Source organism: Ostrinia nubilalis, chromosome 5 (genome assembly GCF_963855985.1).
Source record: "Ostrinia nubilalis chromosome 5, ilOstNubi1.1, whole genome shotgun sequence".
Taxonomy (NCBI): domain Eukaryota; kingdom Metazoa; phylum Arthropoda; class Insecta; order Lepidoptera; family Crambidae; genus Ostrinia; species Ostrinia nubilalis.
In genome coordinates this window covers 14,749,263-14,768,497 of record NC_087092.1, presented here as the reverse complement: position 1 = coordinate 14,768,497, position 19,235 = coordinate 14,749,263, and the positions used below count along the sequence as shown (strand labels likewise).

Below are 19,235 nucleotides of genomic sequence, written 5' to 3'. Positions count from 1 at the left end.
AATAGTTTAAATACTATTTCCCGTGCTTGCAACATTTTTCTTTACTGCTTCGCCTCTATTAGTCGTAGAGTGATTGTATATATCCTATAGCCTTCCTCAATGTATGAGCTATTCAACACAAAAATAATGATTTCAATCAAACTAGTAATTCTTAAGATTAGCGCGTTCAAACAAACAAACAAAAAACTCTTCAGCGTTTTAATATGAACTTGTTGTTGTTGATTTTTGGCGTCGAACCTTAGACCAGACATACGGCTAGGCAACGTAGTCATGCAGGAGGATACAAGGAAGAGGGGCAGCCACAGTAGGTAACACAGAGTCGTTCAGGTGAGTTCCAGGAAGAGGTGCAGCAACCGCAGTTAAGGAACGGCTGGGACGAACAAGGATAGGCGCATCAAGCTCGTAAGCCTTGATAGGGTTACACTGGTTGAGGTGGCCCTTTTCAAGACTTGGAAGCCTGTGGGTAACAAACCATTGGACGTGGAGAGGGTCATTAATTATACGTATATTTTCTACTTTGCCGAACTTTAGCGCGAGAACGGTTTGTCCAAAACATATGAATTTGGTCTTATTCAATGCAGGATTAAGTGCCCTTCAACCGTCATGAAGACCACTTTTTGATAGGGTAAGTCCTTTACGCGGTATAACCGGAAAACCGAAAAAATGCCCCTTTCGGGGGCCCCCACCACTTAAGCACAACTCCGTCGAAGTCGAAAACTTAGGAGAGTCTTAATGGGCAACTAATGAAGCCATTAAAACAATAAAATCTTTTGTAGGAATTATTTCCGATTTAAAAGCTAATTCTACTGGACTATAAGTGCATTTCGCTTGATTTAAACTATGTTAATTTTTAAATTAAAATTCGTATCGGTCCGTTGAAATTAAAGCGAGGTGAGCGGTGAATATAACACTCGCGCGCGAAGAATTGAATATGTAATTTTACCCCACCCTGGAGGAGAAGTCGGGAACTTACCCCACTTTTACAACGTGGAATCAATTAAAATTCAGATGTTTTTGAGAGACGAGGTGGTAATTATTCTAGTACGGACCAATTGTTGTTATTTTGTACCCAGAAGTTATTGAAATTAAGGAAACAGATCAAATTGGATAATTTATTTATACTTCTAAAGTCATTATTATACCCTAAACTAGATACAGACATGCTTAGTTCAAAGTAACCATATGGTCATTGTATCTAATGCCTGACTATTTTAATTAAACACAGGTCATTTTCAGAGCTTTGTCCCACAAAAAAAAAACAAATCAAATCAAAAATAATGTATGTAAAACACACGTGACGGAATTCAGGTACATAATGAATAGAGCTCTATGTTTACGTGTATCATGCCCGTTTTCACCATCCATCCATAATTTTTAAGTGACCCCTATGGTAACACTTAACAGGAATTTTTGTTTTCATAGGGGTCACTTAAGAATTAGGGATTGATGGTGAAAACGGTCATCAGTCAACTCAATTTGCGGGAATGAAAACTAAGTAATTTGTAAAATGTATATCGATTCGTTAAGACTGAAGCGAGGTAGCAGTGAATATTGACACTCGCGGAAGAATTGAATTTGCAATTTTACCCGATCCTCGGGGACGTGGCCGGGAGCTTGCCACACTTTTACAACAAGGATTTTAATAAAAATATTAAAATCAGGGTGTTTTTGCGAGATGGATACGGTATTAATCAAGCTTGGGGAAGTTTGTTCCTCTTTTCAAGTTGCTGTCCGCTAGGTTAACTTATGATTAAAATATTTATACACTACTCGACTACTTGTACAAATTTTACTTCCTGCACGTTGCAAGTTCAGCTAAAATATTTTTCGCAACGATTAAATAAATTTCAAACTTACTTAGGAAAATCACAAAGCCAGAGGAGAAAAAGGGTTTGAAAAAACATTCGTATTAGATGCTAATTATAGTCACGACAAGCAAAGGTGGAATGTTGAGTTTATTATTATAAAAACTGAAAATAAAAAAAATAAACTTAAAACGAACTAAGTATCGTTTCATCCACGAAGACGCGCTCCACTAATTTTTGGTCGAAGGAAGCGCGGGGTGCGGGGAGTTTGATCCGAGCAATCCGAGCGTCATTATTGTAGTGTGCGTGTGCACTCATAGATAATTAACGGTGTACCGATAACACTCAAACATTAGCGGAAGAATGGTAGGGCGCATCTTCGTGGAAGAAACTATATGTCTTTTGAAATAAATGTCAACCTTAGTTGCCTACAAATATTAATAAAACAAAACTATTTCCATGTTTGTATTCCAATTCAGAGAAAGGTTTGACCCGTGAATTTCATAGTAAACGCCAAAGTTTTGCTTTATTTGTGAACCATACAATGCAGGGTTGGCAACAGGATCGAATTACCGGGAATTGTCGCTTCCCGGTACAATTGGAATGGTAGTGGTGAAGGCCACTCGTTATGAAGTAAAAACTCGTGTTCGGTTTCAGGTTTTAGAGTTTCCAATAGCTTTTCAATAGACGATGCATAGGTGCAGATTTTTTGTAAAAATAATTTGTCTATGATTTCATTTGAGAACTGACTGTTATTTTTAAATCAAAAGGGGATGTACGACTATGCCCACAATATCATATTAACTATGAAAAGAATAACTGAATTTTCGAATAGAGAATACCATCTCGGCAAAATGTGGTATTTTGTATGTCCGAGGCTTCCAGCAATGGACTTGCTGAATAATGATGATGTTAATGATAAAGATGATGGTGATAATTAATACGATGATGATGATGATGATGATGATGATGATGATGATGATGATGATGATGATGATGATGATGATGATGATGATGATGATGATGATGATGATGATGATGATGATGATGATGAAGATGATGATGATGAACCTTTTGTTGCAGTGTTCGCGAGGATGTAGAGCGATGTGCGCGCCGGCCGCAGCGGCGCTAATGCTCGCCGCTCTCGCTGCTCTGCCTTGTCGAGGTGATTACTCAATACTCAATACTCAATACTCAATAGTTTATTGCTTCCATAATGTTTACAAAAGGTGTTATTGGTAATAGGCCAGTAGAATTAAACACAAAAATGAATTAAAAAATGATTACTTTTCTTCATCTTAGAATACGATAATACACTGCTTAGACAAAAACCGGTGGTATTTGAGTTTATGAGTTTGGAGCTGAAAATTGAGAGCTAATACATGCATGGTCATTTTTTTTATTCAAGAGTGATGGTTGTTTATTTCTTAAGGGCTTGTTGATAGTGCAAAGTTGTTCAAAATTTTATATTGCAATACCCTCCCCTCGCACCGCATGTCCACGCGTATTCATTGAAATCTTATAGGATTACATTTCCGATAGCTGTTTAGGAAATGTTTAAATTTCCTAGGAAATGTGTCTAATATAATTTACATCACACATTTCCGGGTGTTTTTAGGAATTATACATTTCCTGTAACACATAGGTACATACAATCAGTAAAGCTTTTTATTGGTGCCACTGTTAACATAGCATTATTAGTTAATTTATAGAAATAAATTTAACTTTCTGTATATTTTTCAACTTAACTGTATATTTTTCAAGCCTACAAAGATAAAGTCTTTTGCAGTGTATTTAAAGGACACATACTGAGTTATAGTGCAATAGACAAGTCCACCTGGTACATGAATAGCTTATTAATATTTAGGGGACCTAAAAGCAGTGGCCTGCTGTGCCTATACTGCCGTATTTTCAGTGATGTATTCTACTTGAAGTACGAAATAAAATACACACATAAAATAAATACATACGAAAGAAAATTAAGTAGGCGTATTACCTTTACCTACATTTCTTCGAATTCTTCTTATTTTTCTTCCTATTCGTTGTGGGTCCAATGTCAGATTAATTTTCCCCTGGGGCAATCTTGGCCTTCACTGGTCGAGTTTTATCGACGGTTAAGCTGTAGATCCTACAATACAGGGCTACATAATATACATAGGAGTTGCAGCGATGGAACGAGTAGTGGGAATAGTCCCGCAAAGATAAGGTGAAAAGTATATAAATAACCTACTCCATTTTTTGAAGTCGGTTAATAAAAGAACTTATGAACAAAACTTACGCCCGTATTCACAAACCATGCTTGCTTAAATGAAGCAGCAAATTGAAGGCACAGTGTTGAATAGAGCTCTGTGATTGGTTCATGTGTGTCCCTGTGCGTCCACGCGCACTGTAAGACCTCATAGTATTGTTTGTGAATACGGGCGATAATATTTAAAGTAGTAGGTACATTCCAACAGCCGTTTCCTAATCCTAAGTCTTCGAACTCCTCCTATGTTCTTCTGATTAATTTCGTTGCGGGTCCAATGACAGTTTAACTTTCCCCGGGACAAACTTGACCTTCACTGGTTGGGTTTTTATTGGCGGTCCAGCTGTAGATCCTGGCTACACAGGAGTTGCAGCGGTGGGAAAGAGAGGTAGGAATGGTCCCGTAATTCTAAGTCTATCTCACGTTAAACCCAAGGAATCGTTCAAAAATGTGACAACTACGTTTTTGCGAAAATATTTTTGTGCCAGACTTAACGCGGGTTAAAATAGCTTTCGGAGTAAACCAGCTTACTATGACGGCCGTACCCTCATCACGTGTTAGGATCTACAGTTAGTGTCACTGACGTTATACAAGGATTAGAAATATTATTTCTTGTCGCATAAAATGTACAACAATTTGTGATAGTTTGCATGTAGAGCACAATAATTTTATCATAATAGATAAGATAAGCTCTAATGAACTTGAAACACAAATCGGAAGTATTAATATCACTATTTTTTTGATTTATTGTATTCTGCTAACTGAAATCAAGCATTCAAAAGTAATAAATAAACTTCGGTTTTCAAGATCCAAAATGAATCTTCTGTCAATTGGATTGAACAAACCTATTAATATTGGACCTCGTTTTGTAGATTTCCTTACAAATGAGACGCGGTCTCGGTTGTCTACCAATTTCTGAGTAGGCACTCGACATTCTTGTACATAATAGAATTCCGGGTATATTAATTTTATATTTTCAGAGTTTTTTTGTATTGAAGAATGCTATCTACTATTAGGATCTGTTGGTTTTCTAAGTTATAACTAGTTTTTTAGAATAACTACAGAAAATGGGAAGCTACGTTCATAAAAAAACCCAAGTCCTGATTCTCCCATCGAACTCTAACAAACGAAAACAAAGAAACTGTGCAACAGATACAAAGTCAGTACGCGCTTTGCGCTCTATTTAAATCCCTCCTCAAATTAAAACATAATAAGGACACTCAGGGATACCAGTTGAGAGCTTCTCAAGGACTGAAATTAAATTTGTGAGAGCGCTTGTGTTAATAGGAAAATATTTTTAAATGGCCCATCGTTCCCAGCCCTCCGGGAAGCCTTTATAAACGCGAGCCTAGTATAAACAATTTGAACAACTGGGAATAAATATTTGGAATCGATGCCAAGCGTTTGTTTTTATTAAAAAGTATTCAATCAAAAAGGTATAGGAAACCTTTTCAATTTGCTGATTCTTTAGATGAAAGGGTTGGAAAGCTAATGGGACGTAGCGATTTCTTAAAAAAAGAAATTAACATAAAAAGTCAAGGTAGGTAAACTTACAAGTAGGATACTAAAGCCGTTAGCGACTCATAAAAACACAGTTTTTGTTCAATTTGTTGTAGAATTTTACTTTGATCTTAAAGTTTGATACGCGCTGATTAAGCAAGATTAAAGGTACCCTCGTTCTTTACTTTCAAAACAAAGAATTAATATTCTAGTATAGTTTCTAGGTCATTAAAGTGGGAGCAGTTCACAAAGAAGCCCTAAATTAAGTTACTTAATTACTCTCCTAAAAACAGTCCTCTGAAAAGGATCTTCCAATTTCCGATTTTGTCTGGAAACTTTAAATTTACCTTTGTTAAACATTTACCAACCTTTTCTATTTTAGGTACCGATGCCGACACCGCTCCAAGAGTCCCAAAAGAGCAAGAAACAGGCTTCCAACCTACGATTAACGTTATATACCAAATGTTACATACAACGGTACATAACCAGACAAAAGGTCTTAATTACACGAACTTTGAAAATGTTGAAGAGTGTTGTAATAATACTGTAGAATATAAAGATAAAGGTGCTAATGTAGTCAATGATAACGATATGAGGAATAGAAGGAGGAGGCTAGTTAATGTGGGTAGGACAGTTTATGGGGTGCCAAGTGAAGTGAGGGGTGATGAGGTGACGTCAACGACGATGGCGACGAGCCCTCCTCCGGTGATGGAGAGGAGACGAAAGCCTGGAGAGACGGGATCCAGTGCACCACTGCTCAACTATATCTTTGACACGTATTCCAACACACACCAACACAGGAATGGCAAGTAAGTCCACCGTCCACTACAAAATATATGTTGCAGTCAAAAATCATAATCAGTTTTGACTAATTTGTCCAGTCAAAAGTGGTTTTAACCAAGGGCCTTAGTCAAAACCTTTTAGCTGCAAAAAAACAGTCTAAATTCATACAAAGTAATATGATTCGTGAAAGTGTTTGGACTGATTGGTAAAATTTTAAATCATGCGAAAGCACTTTTGACTGATTTCTTACAGTCAAAATTGTCAAAACCACTTGTCATTGAAATAATTAGTCAAAAGTGATACTGACCAAGAGCATCAGTTAAAACTTTTGACAGATTTTTGCAGTCAAAAGTGGTTTTGACCGATTATGAGTTTTGACTGTAATATAATATTATACAACCCGATCGAGCTAATTGCGCACCTTGCTGGACTTTTGACAGGCCGTATCTTTATTTTTCAATTTATTATATTTTATCTAGCCATTCAAGATTCCTATCGTTAATACAGTTAGATAATACAACGTTTTTTTTTTGTTCCAATTTGTTTTTTTATGATTATCAGTTTCTTTTAATATCTGTTAAATTAATAACTATCTAATTTTACGATAAGTTACTTTTATCTCTACAAAACCGCATGTTAACGAAATTATACAGGTTGTTAGGTAAAGGGTATTTACGAGCCGACACTAGCCCATGTTAACAAATGCATATAAATAGTATGGTGAAGTCAGAAAATTTAAATCTTCATTTTAATTATTTTAATTTTCATACATATCGGATTTTATAAAATTTATTTTGTATGAAAATTAAAAAATTAAAATGATGAAATCAAATTTCTGACTTCACTATACCATTTATATGCCCATGTTAACATGGGCTAATGTCGGCTCATATACCCATTTACCTAACACCCTGTATAATCAGTCAGCGTCAAATTGTACGTGACACCGAAAGTACTGTACCTAATTTTGAAATAACCGCCCGAGATAATTAAATCTGAGCCAGTAATAATAAGATCTACAAATACAATGTAAGTAAAGCAATAAAATAATGAATTGAATTCAAATGCTTTGTTATGGGCGAATCTTGGAAAATATTTGCAAAACAGGTCAATAGCGGGTCGGCTTCGCACACAAAAGGGTCCGTACAATACAGTAAATAACGCTGAATAACAAGAACTTCTCTTAATTTGATAGAGACGGATAGATAATGAAGACTGTCTTAGCGCATTAGAATGAGAGGGCCTTCAAATAAAAAAAGGGAAAAGACACAGAAGAAGAAAGATAGATGGAAACTTAGGCTGGATTGCACCACCTAACTTTGACCGTAACTATAGGTAACGATAACCGGTGTTTTTTGTATGGAATGTGACAGATTTTGACGTTGGTTAAAGTCAAAGTGAGATGGTGCAACTCAGCCTTAATGATACCTACACACTTAACAAGTATGATTTCAAATTAAGTAAAAAACTGATAAGGAAATTGACACCTGCTCAGTGCTCATAATAGGGAGAATATTTTGATATGACTGGTACGGTGTACGCTAGTGTACCACGGACATAAAAAAAACAGCCCGTTTTATTGTGGAATGTGCATCCTTTCTGAAGGTGCAGAGAATTTGTCTCTTGCTTATTTTTTATTATCATAGCATAGCATTCATAATAATACATATTGCTTAAAGCTTGTAGTCTATACAGGGTGTCCCAGAATGGGTGAATCAAACTGCTAGGGGAGGTAGCATCTACTAATGTACTATCCCTAAAAAATATGAAAAAGAAAATAAAGCGCATAAGGACACAATTTTTTTTTAAGTAAAAATAAATCAGCTTTGCCTAAGTATCTGGCTATAATTGCTGCGTTTGGAGTTTATTTGTACTTTTTTCTTACTAATATTAATTGTACATGATACTTATAGAGCACTTTATATAAAAAAAAACCGAAGTCAACATTTTTTTTCTTTTTTTTTTAGGGATAGTACATTAGTAGAGCTACCTCCCCTAGCAGTTTGATTCACCCATTCTGAGACACCCTGTATTAAGCAATTTAAAAGACACAGCTCCGTAACAACAGGCATAGAGCGATCTTTCGGCACGTGTAGTAGGTAATGAGAGACAAGCATAAATTATTGATTAGTTTAGATTGAAATGTTAAACAAGCTTGAACGATCTTACACGAGTACAAACACTTCAAGCAGTGAGTACCATAAAAATAACCACTGTTATAATTATTGGTTCATTTTGTGTACGTAGGCCGTGACGTTTTATTATTATTCATAAATACTCGTATTAAAATATTTTTGAAGACAATATTATTCAATTTGGCCAGAGTGCTAGAGACTATTGCATTGCAATATTAAGATGAGTCATTTTATACCATTATCATCATCATCATCTCAGCCATAGGACGTCCACTGCTGAACATAGGCCTCCCCCAATACTTTCCATGTTGCCCGGTTGGTAGAGGCCTGCATCCAGCGCCTTCCTGCTACCTTTATGATGTCGTCGGTCCACCTTGTCATTGGTCATGATGTCGTTGGTAATTTTGTACCAGTGAGAGGTAATTTAGACTAGCTTTAGATCCTGCAATTGGAGTACAACAATTTACATAATCAATTGCCTGTAGCAGAACTCTGAAACTGATTGTAGATGCAACCTGGTTCTGCAATATGAATCACACGGATTGTTCGTGACTGCCGCACGCGTACGTTATTGTACTGTAGCCAGCGATGTACTGCCACAAAATGAAACATTTCCTTGAATTTGAAATTTAATGCAAAGCTTTAAAGTCCAAAGTTCATTGATTACCTAATTAAATACCAGCTGGTCAGAAAAAACTGTGTCACCACAACATATGTAGGGCTAGGGGAGACCTAGGAGAGTTGTGACAGAGGTGAGTTGTGACAAGGACGATTTCTCCTTACTTAATATAGTTAGGAAGCTGGTAAAAACGCTTGTTTGTCGCTTTTAAGACGCTCTTTTTGTCTAAGTACCTGCGGGCGGCGCAAGAGGCAGGGTTACGTAAATATGACGTCTGTGTACAAAAAAATGCGAAAAGTAAGTTTTTCTTCAAAATTTTATTTCAATTTATATCATGTTTTAGTATATGTGCACTGTTGTGTTATTTTTTCTTAACCTTCGGAAGGCAACAGGGGTGACCAGTCACCCCACTAGTTCAAAAAAGTCTTCATACGTTTAGTTGCAGTTGTTGTGTCTTTCTGTCGTTTGGTCTATTCTCTAATTGGAGGGAGAGCTATCAGTCGCATGCGTCAACATATCGCGTTAGGTTCATGTTTTTGATATTTTGACACTGCTGGGGTGACTCATCACCCCTGTTGCCTTTTACGTATACTTTATTTTTTCGTGTTGCTAAAGTAAATGGTTGGTTTTGGAGTAAAAATGGCTTTGTTTTTGGATGATCAAATCGAAAAGTACTTTCATGGACTTGCTGATGTCAATTCCTATGATAAACGCTGCTCAGATGATAATAAGATTTCTAAAATTAAAGACGATAATCTCAGTTCAGTCGGAGGAGGAATACTTTATTTCCAACTAGCTTTCCGCCCGCGGCTTCGCCCGCGTGGAATTTTGTCTGTCACAGAAAAACTTTATCGCGCGCGTCCCTGTTTCAAAAACCGGGATAAAAACTATCCTATGTTCTTTCCCGGGACTCAAACTATCTCTATGCCAAATTTCATCAAAATCGGTTGCGAGGTTTAAGCGGGAAAGCGTAACAGACAGACAGACAGACAGACAGACAGACAGAGTTACTTTCGCATTTATAATATTACGAGGGGATTGGGATAGCGAAAATTGTTACGACGATGACGTTCTACTAGCACAATCAAACAAAATGTGCTACTATGTAAGGACAGACATGTTTGGTCTTCTTGGTTTCATCACCTTGGAGTCAAACACCTCGACGAAATATAGTAACTCTTGCGAGAGATGCGAGAATTATAGAGCAATTACACATGGCATTCTAAATATGAACTAGAGACCTCCTGAGGGTGCACCTTCAGCAAAGTTATAGAAGCATGCAAGGTGAGTGCTATGTCAAAGAAAACTGAACAAAAAAGTTATGACATCTCGTATAAAATGTCAACTACCCTCATGCCCTGAAAATCGAAAAGATATATGCTTTAACTGTGCTTTATGTTATAAATTAATTTATTAAAAATATATAAACTGTTAAATGAAAGCATTTTTAGTTTTATAATGAAACAAAGTAATATATCTAATCATTAATAAGTTTGATTTTTAATTACAAAGCTATTTTATTTCAAATTATATTTGTGGGGTGACTGGTCACCCCTGTTGCCTTTTACGTATACAAAAAAAGTGTTGCCTGCCGAAGGTTAAGTTGCATGGTTATTCAGGTCTCAAAATGTAGCACTGATCTTTTGTGTGCGCATCGTGTTTAGAAAATAAAAAATATTATTCGAACCAAGTCGTCATTTTAAACACCTAGGAGAGTTGTGACAGGCTGTCACAACTCTCCTAGCTTACTTAATTTTTCTGATGGGCCATTTCCACGATGTTTTTAGATGTTTTTTTGTGTGTTAGTAGGTTAATAATTTGTATAATTTTGCATGCTGCTACTTTTTTGATTCAGAATGCCTAATAACTATACATGAAAGCCTTATAGAGGAACTGCTTGCTGATTCGAAATCTAGGACCTGGCTTATGAAGTGATTAGATTAAAGGGTTAAAGTTTAAGATATGCTGCGACCTCTTACAATCTAAACTTTTCAAGATATATTAAGAACAAAGAGGCTTATCAAGTAAACCCAGAAGGCGAAGCTCCGTCTATGGATCATACCACCGCGACTATTTTATTTTTACACAAGAGGAAGAAAATATATTAAGTGACTATAAAATTAGCTAAAAAATATAATTTAAAAAAAATCCAGTATCGTGGGAGAATAATGAAAGCTGGAGAAATGTGGCTCAATCTGTATAACGACATCTTATAACTATTTGTTTTAATTGGTACTGAAGTATGATCAAAGTACTTTTTTTGCTAAAAAATCATATTTGATAGAATATTATGGTATTTTTTATATCTAATAGATGAAATACAAGGCTGTCATAACTCACCTCGGTACCTGTCACAACTTACCTCGCTGCTAGGAGAGTTGTGACAGAGGGAGTGGTCTAGGATTTTTGTGATTTTCTTAGAAACCCTAATACTTTAGTTAACTTTGGTAATTGTTTTGAAAACAGAAGGGATGGCTCTACATTAATTTGTATGATTCATAGCTGTGAAATGTTTTTTGAGCGAGATATGGCCTCTAAAGTAAAAATTGTCACAACTCTCCTAGGTCTCCCCTACCTATGAGTAAAATGACTTACTTACCAATCATTCAAAACAAAAAATACCAACTGAATTGAGAATCGCTTCCTTTAGTTGAAGTCGGTTAAAAAGATGAACGTAGTAAGAAACTGACAAAGTACTCGTAGAGATGACATTACTGTACGAAATTCATCATTTAGTAATTATGTTTATTTAGTTTTGAAACGAAATTCATAACGACAATTTCAATCAAACACGAATAGATGTTATTTCAACAGTGATTTCACGACCTTTTAAGCAGTATTATCATTGGAATTATAATAGTAACAGTCAATTAAAACGGATTTTAAATGCCCTAATTTTATTAATTAAATGTTTTAATGACTACAACTAATTATCGTAAGAGGAACAATTAGAACACGTTGCGCTAATGAAATTGCGTGGAACGGTTTTGATTCAAAATTTTGGGAGCAGATGTTCGCAAACTTTTGTATTAGGTTGTTGTAATTGTATGTTAGAATAGCTTTAAATTAAATTAGATGTTCCGAGTTAAACATTTGAAATGCAGCTCAATTTCTAGATTCACATGTTTTTAAACACAAACTATAAAGCAAATACCCTAGTTAACTTGGGGTGGATTTCACCAATCGTATACTTACTAACGAGTTGAATTTAAACTAATTGTAAGTTAAGAGCTGTCAGTTATGATAACGGAGAATTGTTTTCTGTCACCGTTATTTAATTTTTACTATTAATATATTTAAATAAAAATACTTATAAAGGAATATTTTCTGTAGCTGATGACAAAAGGCATCTTTTCCTTTAGATTTGTGCGTGCTCATGTCAATGACAACTCTTAAATTAAGTTCTAGAAAATCGCACTTCTTGTAAGTTGCAATCTGTGAAATCCAGTCTCAAATTCTCAATTCCAGTGATAACATCAAAATAACACGAAACTAGGTATATTGTGCAATAAGAAATTCAAGTTTGAACCTTTCATCCTCAGAGTCAGTCCTGGAAACAGCATTTATGCAGCAGCAGCACCAGAAATTGAGGCGCTGGTCGGCTCCACAGCACATCTGGATTGCAAAGTGGACGCGCTCCACGATAAACTGGTAATAAGTATGTTCATTTGAACCACTGGCCCTGAAATTAGGGATCAGTACATCCCTGGGACACTAGTAATGGGAATGTACTAAAATGCCTATGGAAAACAATACTCTTCATAATGCAGTCTACAAATCAAACCAGTCAACCCGCCGATATGAGTCATCGACTTTTCACAATGTGTCATGTTGAAGATCCACTATCCCAAACTGATCAAAATATTCACTTTCTCTGTCTGGGCAATAGTTGATTGATAGAGAATACCTATTTGCATTCAGTTCGCTATTTGCACAACACCGTTCGAGCAATAAAGTGTAAATAAATAAAATATGCACATAAAACGCCCTTCATATACCTAATTTAAATCATTACTTTGTAGGTGTCATGGGTCCGAAGAAAAAGCGACGAACAGCCAATGGAGTTGCTGACAACTGGAACTCAACAGTATACTGCTGATGACAGGTATAAATTAATGATATTTGGAATATTAAATTTATCATCATCGTCCTACTGCTGTCCATTATATGCTAGTAACATGAAAACCTAAAGACATTTACTATCACTATAAGCTTTTACAGCTTTAATTTCAACATAGATAGATGCAGGTGAAGCTAAAAACTTCTGTGACTTCTTTAGTTGTAATATCCCGCTGCTTTGCGGGAAAATTGATAATTTTGATGAGCTTTCAACTATACTTACAATATTGAGATATTTTATAATAGTATTGAAACTATCACGCATTTTATCCTTAGGTATTCAGCAAGATTCATCCCGCCAGACATCTGGCGGTTAGAAGTGAAAGAAGTAAGGCCGTCCGACGCTGCTCATTACGACTGCCAACTGTCAGCGCACCCGCCTCGGACAGCCCGGGTGACTCTACACGTGCCTGGTAATTTTATTGATAGTTATATAGATAGATAGAAAGTATTTATTTTTCTAAAAACAGGTTTTATTTACAGCTTATATTATACATATTGATCTGATTATCTTTAAGCTCAAACCCGCCATACAAGGTCTGCTCTTGTAGCCATGGTCATTCGAAATTTCTTATGCCAACCACCTGAAGCAGTCACAACTGCTCGAGCAATCCCGTGTATGTGTACGTAGAATACTGTAGTTTGTTAAGCTGTCGATACTAGCTGCTTCAAGCTGTCCGTGTATGTATCTCACCGCAAGAGCATGACTCTGTGTATGGTATTGTACAGCATATTTAAGAATGGTTATGTTTAACAGTATGTGGCCCAAGTAGGTACCAAAAATTGGTCGCTATTGTCATAATTCCATGCTTCAAAGGCCATTTCAAGCCATCGCTCCAATCTATCTAAGCAGGAAGAGGGCAAATTAAATATGAGCGTCAATTAGAACCACTTGGACCATAGGTTTTTATTTTCCTTCCAAATATTCAAAACTGGTTTGTTTTGAATATTGTATCAAGAAGATTTAATGCCTGTTTGTTTCAGCAGTCAAAAATTTAATAGTTTTAAATGTCTGATTAAGGATTTTGACTGTAACTTAACAATTAATTTCAGAGGTGTCAGTACGAATAGTGGACGGTGCGGGAGCAGAGGTGTCGGAGCAAGTCTGCGAGCTGGGGAGTACCGTCGCCCTCCGCTGCGAAGTGAGAGGCTTGAAGATGGAGGGAGGACCCTCGCTTCTGTGGTTCAGGAGGGAAGCACTCCTGAACGATGACACTACCAGGGGAGGAATCAGGTGAGGCTTTTATTAATAGTAATAACTAATACTAGTTGCATGAAAATCATAGTTTGACAGTAAGTAATTTAAGCTACGAGTCATCATCATCGTCATCTCAGCCATAGGACGTCCACTGCGGAATATAGGCCTCCCCCAATGCTTTCCATGTTACCTGGGTGGTAGCGGCCTGCGTCCAGCGCTTTCCTGCTACGTTTACGATGTCGTCGGTCCACCTTGTAATGTGGGTGGACGTCCCACGCTGCGTTTTCCGGTACGCGGCCTCCACTCCAGAACTTTGCTGCTACGAGTAATATTGAGAAAAGGGGTTATAAATCTAATGGTTAGAAGGATTTGGCCTACACATGTTAGCCAGGTTGGGGAAGTCTTCTCCCCTAGTCGCCTCTTACGAAATCCACCGAAATCTTAATCTACCCTACCAAAACCACACTAAAAATTACACATCAAAAAGGCTACAATTACAAAAATCCTAATACGAGACTGGTAGAGCGCATGTACGGGATTCTTTTAAATTACAAGCTTTCCTGCTTAGTGCAGAGACCGCCAGAATAAATTGTCCAATGTGACATTTTTGAGTAATAAATACTTTTTTTTACATTTTATTACTTGTGTTCCTTTCAACACCTAGATTGTGATCTCATTTGTGAAAACCCACACGATAACGCACTTATGACCTTCAAACATTCTTTAACCATCTTTTAATTTGTCGCAGCGTGCGAACAGAATTCGGCGCGAACGGCGCGAATTCGGTTCTGCGGGTAGCGCGTGTTCGCAATGACGACGCGGGCCGTTACACGTGTAGTGTGGCGCGTGCGCCGCCTCCCGCCCCTCCCCCCGCTCATGTTATATTACACGTTATCAAAGGTATGTATACTTATGTATCAATAGTAGGTAATTTTCGCTATTACGATGTGTGGCATTCGAGAGAAGTATCTCAACAATGTAAAAACTTGATCGTTAGGTTTACTTAAGGTTCGGCCAAACCAACGCGTGCAGCCTGCGTGCGCGATGACGATCAGACGTCGTGTATGAATTTGTATCGATGAGTGAGACATCAACGCGTCCTGTCATTGGTCGCGGCGATCTATGCAGCGCGATTTTAAAATGGCAGACTTTTTTCACAGTAATCGTCTGGATTGCGATCGCGGCAGTGTAAACGACTTTGCGCAATGTTTGCCTTCGCGTACGCGTTGGTTTGGCTGAAGCTTTACTTGAGCTACGTTTAGCGGTGAGAACAGTGTGTCCGGCTAGCCTTAAGATCGGGGTATGGGTTCAATTACCTTAGTTTGTTTTCAAGTTGCAGTCTTTTTAGTCTTGTCGCTGCATAGAAATTTAAGCCTTAAGGTGGTCAATGGTCATGCGTCAACTTTGTTGATGGTACCTACATAATTAACATTACCTTTCTTTGTTGAACAGGAGAGAGCCTTGCCGAGCTGCACCAAGGGGGCAACTCGTGTTCCGCAGCGACCAATCTCTGGCTGCTTGTTATAGTCGCCATTTTACACCGTCACATTTACATTTATTAATAAAATGTTCATATTTCATAACGACTTCTTTTAATTGATACCTGAGCCCCACTAAACCTACTGGAGTTAAGTCGAACCTTAACTTCAAACTCCTCGTGTTCTTCTAATTTTCGTTGTATGTCCAATGACAGTTTAACTTTTCCCCGGGACAAACTTGACCTTCACTGGTTGAGATTTATTAGCGGACAAACTGTAGATCAGCAGGAGTTGCAACAGTGTCAATAGTCTATTTCAACTAGGTACATTATGCCACAGTTCAGCTAGATGTGCTGTCGTTAGTACAGACAGTAGCACAGACTAGCTAAAGAGTGCGTAAAAAATGTATGACAGACTGTACGTACAGCGCTATTAGTGGTTACTTTTAAGGCTATAAATAGATAACTATGAGTTAGGTATTCGAATGTATTCGACAGCGACTAAAAATGTTTAGCAGTTTCATAGAAAATCGGTACCACGAGTTACAATTTTAACCAATGTCATCGAAAAATACCTTAACTGTAGTAGTAACGTAACTCACTAGCCTAGTGCCGCGTATAGCACTTCAGAGAACTTATTTTTGTAGCAATAATTTCATCCCTATTAAAACGGCATAAGATGCCACACTGTTTACCTTCATGAACTGCCTGCACAAACCTTCTATCAAGAGTATAAAGCCGATACGCAAAAATTCCTGCTCTCTTTTTGATTGGAAAAATAATCTAAGGATATCATTTTTCTTATGAAATAAATAGGCATCAAAGTACAATGTTTATCAAAAAGAAGAAGATAATGTAGATTAAAGATAAAAAAGTAGTTAGGTACCTACCCAGTAATTAGTAAAAAATAGTTAATGAGACAATAAACGGTATGACTGATAATTAATTTGATAATGAAATGAATCATACAGTGATCAATACAATATAGATGACAAATAATACCCTTGAATGGAGACCGCTAGCTATCAGCACCGTCTATTCTGTCTGTGTGTTCTCATACTTGAAGAAACTCTCAATGAATTTTTGCTAGAAACAGATGATCTAGGAGAAAAATGTCCTTAATATGTCCTATGAAAAATAATTTTATTTATTTTATTTATTTTATTATTTATAATTTTTTTTATCTTAATTTTTTTTTTTAAATATAATTACATAATACAAATAATGAACCTACAGACTAAATATCATTATTTTTTATTTTAAAGGGCACGGAGAGCAAATGTAATTTATATTGTATTATTGTATTGTATGTATAGACGAACACGAAAACTGGTGTCCGTTTTATTAATCGAATAATTTTAAGGTGTAATTAATAAGGTGTAATGCTGGTTCATAGAATTTATTTGCAAAAAAGTTTCATAAAGTATAAAAACACTCCTTATGCTTCAACTATACCAATGCGTGCAGCGATCACGGCGCGATCATAGGGAAATGACAGGTCGCGTGAACTGTCATGGGTGGCGCGACCTGTCATTGGCCTTTGATCGCGCCGGCGGTGGCGATCTGCACGCGTTGGTGTGGTTGAAGCTTTAGACAAAACACACTTAATTTATTTCATCACCGAATACATCATCTTTCCATCCCTCGTTTGAGGATGGAGCATGATCCACCAGCGAGGCGACATTTCACTGATGGCAGTGCTGGTGAAGGCCTGGACCCTCACGAGGTACCAGACGCCGACTTGGATGCCCTCCACTTGGGCGCTGGTTGCGTCCGCGCCGACTATGACCTCCTTGAATACATTGCTTTGATCGTTAGACACAGTCTGGAAAAAAAAGTGGTTTAATTAATTAATGACAAAACAAATGTTGACAATGATGAAATCCTTGTTTCTGCATTTTGGTTCGGACAGTCTGGAACGTATTGAAAGAAAGAAAAATGTATTATGAAGTCAATAAGCTCCAGCTTCACTTATTCATTTCTTTTGCAGGTGGCTATTCCAACGACCAATTGAAAAATTATATTTTTATTCTACGATATGGCTGATGCTATTACTGCTTTGGAATCATGAAAATTGTTAACAAAATTTCACGTCTTAGCGACTTTATCAAAATAAATCGCAAGATAATAAAGACCATGAGATAAAATTATATTACTTACCGATCCCTGGTCAAACGCTGAAACCTGTAATAAGAAAACAGCAATGTCAATAAAATATGTTGTTGCAATTCACGAAGGCGAGTGCGCTTTACATGACGTAGTGGCTCGCTACTGTTCGTTTTTCATAAGTTTTCATAGGCTGAGTTGCACCACCTAATTTTGACCGTAACTTTAACGATAACCGATGTTTTTTGTATGGATTAAGACAGATTTTTGACGTTTGTCAAAGTCAAAGTAAGATGGTGCAACCCAGCCTAAGACATTACATGACAAAACACTATCATTATATGCATATAAACGTACACACACAAGTAAAGCTCACTCGCCTTTGTCAGTTCCAAGAACTTTACCTATTTCTCACATTTTATTAGGAAAGTGGGATAGTGAGTACACACAAGAATACCGTTTACATGCATTCTGTATAAAAGGGGCCAATAAAAAAAGTAAATAACTCTACAAGTTTATCTGAAGATGTTGAATCATTTTAGATTATTGCTAAGTCGAGCGAATTGATTTTAACGTTTATATTATTAATTAATTGAATACGAATACTGTGCAATTTTCGGAATCTTACCAATATTTTGCATAAATATATCGAATTTCTTAAATAAAGAAATAAATCATAATACCTTGTATCCAAGAATTGGGTTAGCCGAGTTCTGCACGGGGATCCATCCCAGCTCTAAGGCCAACTGGAAAGAGCTGGAGTAAAATACATCCAGGCGATTCGCTACTGGAGTAGGAACGACTTCTGCCACCTTCGCCACGTAGGCCTGGGTTGCAGCCACCACTAACAGAAAGAATAGGCACTTCATCATCATGATTTAGAAATTATCAACACGGGTTCTAATGCTTTAATGCCTTGGAAGAACACGGCAAGGGAATAAATAGTCGATTTGAGATAAGGTTGTTGATAATTAAATTATTCAGTGATAAGGGACTTATTCGATTATTGATGAATGAAATAAGCCCTACTGAAATTAAAATACTTATTGATTCCTTTATCAGATATCAAATCTGGAGCCCTTCTTAGCCATGAATCACTGCACTGATTAGTCCAATTCTGTTACTTGCCTACTTATCATTTATCTTCTTATCGATGCTAAGCATATTATGAACACAAGATATTAAGATATACAGGATAATTTTAAAAACAGTATCGATTTTTTTTAATAATCTCTATAAAACAACTTT

General features: G+C 36.8%; 3 protein-coding genes and 1 long non-coding RNA gene across 5 annotated transcripts in view; 3 read left to right on the top strand and 1 right to left on the bottom strand.

Annotated features, from left to right (window-relative positions):
* LOC135072084 (uncharacterized) overlaps nt 1–15,966 on the top strand; it is an 86,621-nt gene extending 70,655 nt beyond the window's left edge. The window contains exons 2-9 of the mRNA XM_063966033.1: nt 2,889–2,970; nt 5,933–6,359; nt 12,630–12,738; nt 13,110–13,192; nt 13,483–13,619; nt 14,260–14,440; nt 15,153–15,304; nt 15,857–15,966. Of these exons, the coding sequence (XP_063822103.1) occupies nt 2,910–2,970; nt 5,933–6,359; nt 12,630–12,738; nt 13,110–13,192; nt 13,483–13,619; nt 14,260–14,440; nt 15,153–15,304; nt 15,857–15,966 (1,260 nt within the window). The 5' untranslated portion in view covers nt 2,889–2,909. The remainder of the gene's footprint in view (nt 1–2,888; nt 2,971–5,932; nt 6,360–12,629; nt 12,739–13,109; nt 13,193–13,482; nt 13,620–14,259; nt 14,441–15,152; nt 15,305–15,856) is intronic.
* Nucleotides 1–19,235, top strand: part of LOC135072025 (putative nuclease HARBI1) — a 497,753-nt gene that overhangs the window by 419,391 nt on the left and 59,127 nt on the right. The window lies entirely within an intron of this gene.
* Nucleotides 1–19,235, top strand: part of LOC135072030 (uncharacterized) — a 219,395-nt gene that overhangs the window by 199,491 nt on the left and 669 nt on the right. The window lies entirely within an intron of this gene.
* LOC135072028 (uncharacterized) lies at nt 17,265–18,920 on the bottom strand. The gene is made up of 3 exons (XM_063965954.1): nt 18,671–18,920; nt 18,042–18,065; nt 17,265–17,706 (listed from the first exon to the last, which is right to left on the bottom strand). Exons 1-3 carry the CDS (start codon nt 18,860–18,862, stop codon nt 17,491–17,493), a joined length of 432 nt encoding a protein of 143 aa, XP_063822024.1. The 5' UTR covers nt 18,863–18,920; the 3' UTR covers nt 17,265–17,490.

Bases quoted from the DNA above. Each gene is read 5' to 3' on its own strand.
- LOC135072028 (XM_063965954.1), bottom strand. From the start codon at position 18,862: ATGATGATGAAGTGCCTATTCTTTCTGTTAGTGGTGGCTGCAACCCAG. The intron at 18,066-18,670 runs GTATTATGATTT...TTCTTATTACAG, and splicing joins ACCCAATTCTTGGATACAAG to GTTTCAGCGTTTGACCAGGG. The intron at 17,707-18,041 runs GTAAGTAATATA...TTTTTTTTCCAG, and splicing joins CAGCGTTTGACCAGGGATCG to ACTGTGTCTAACGATCAAAG.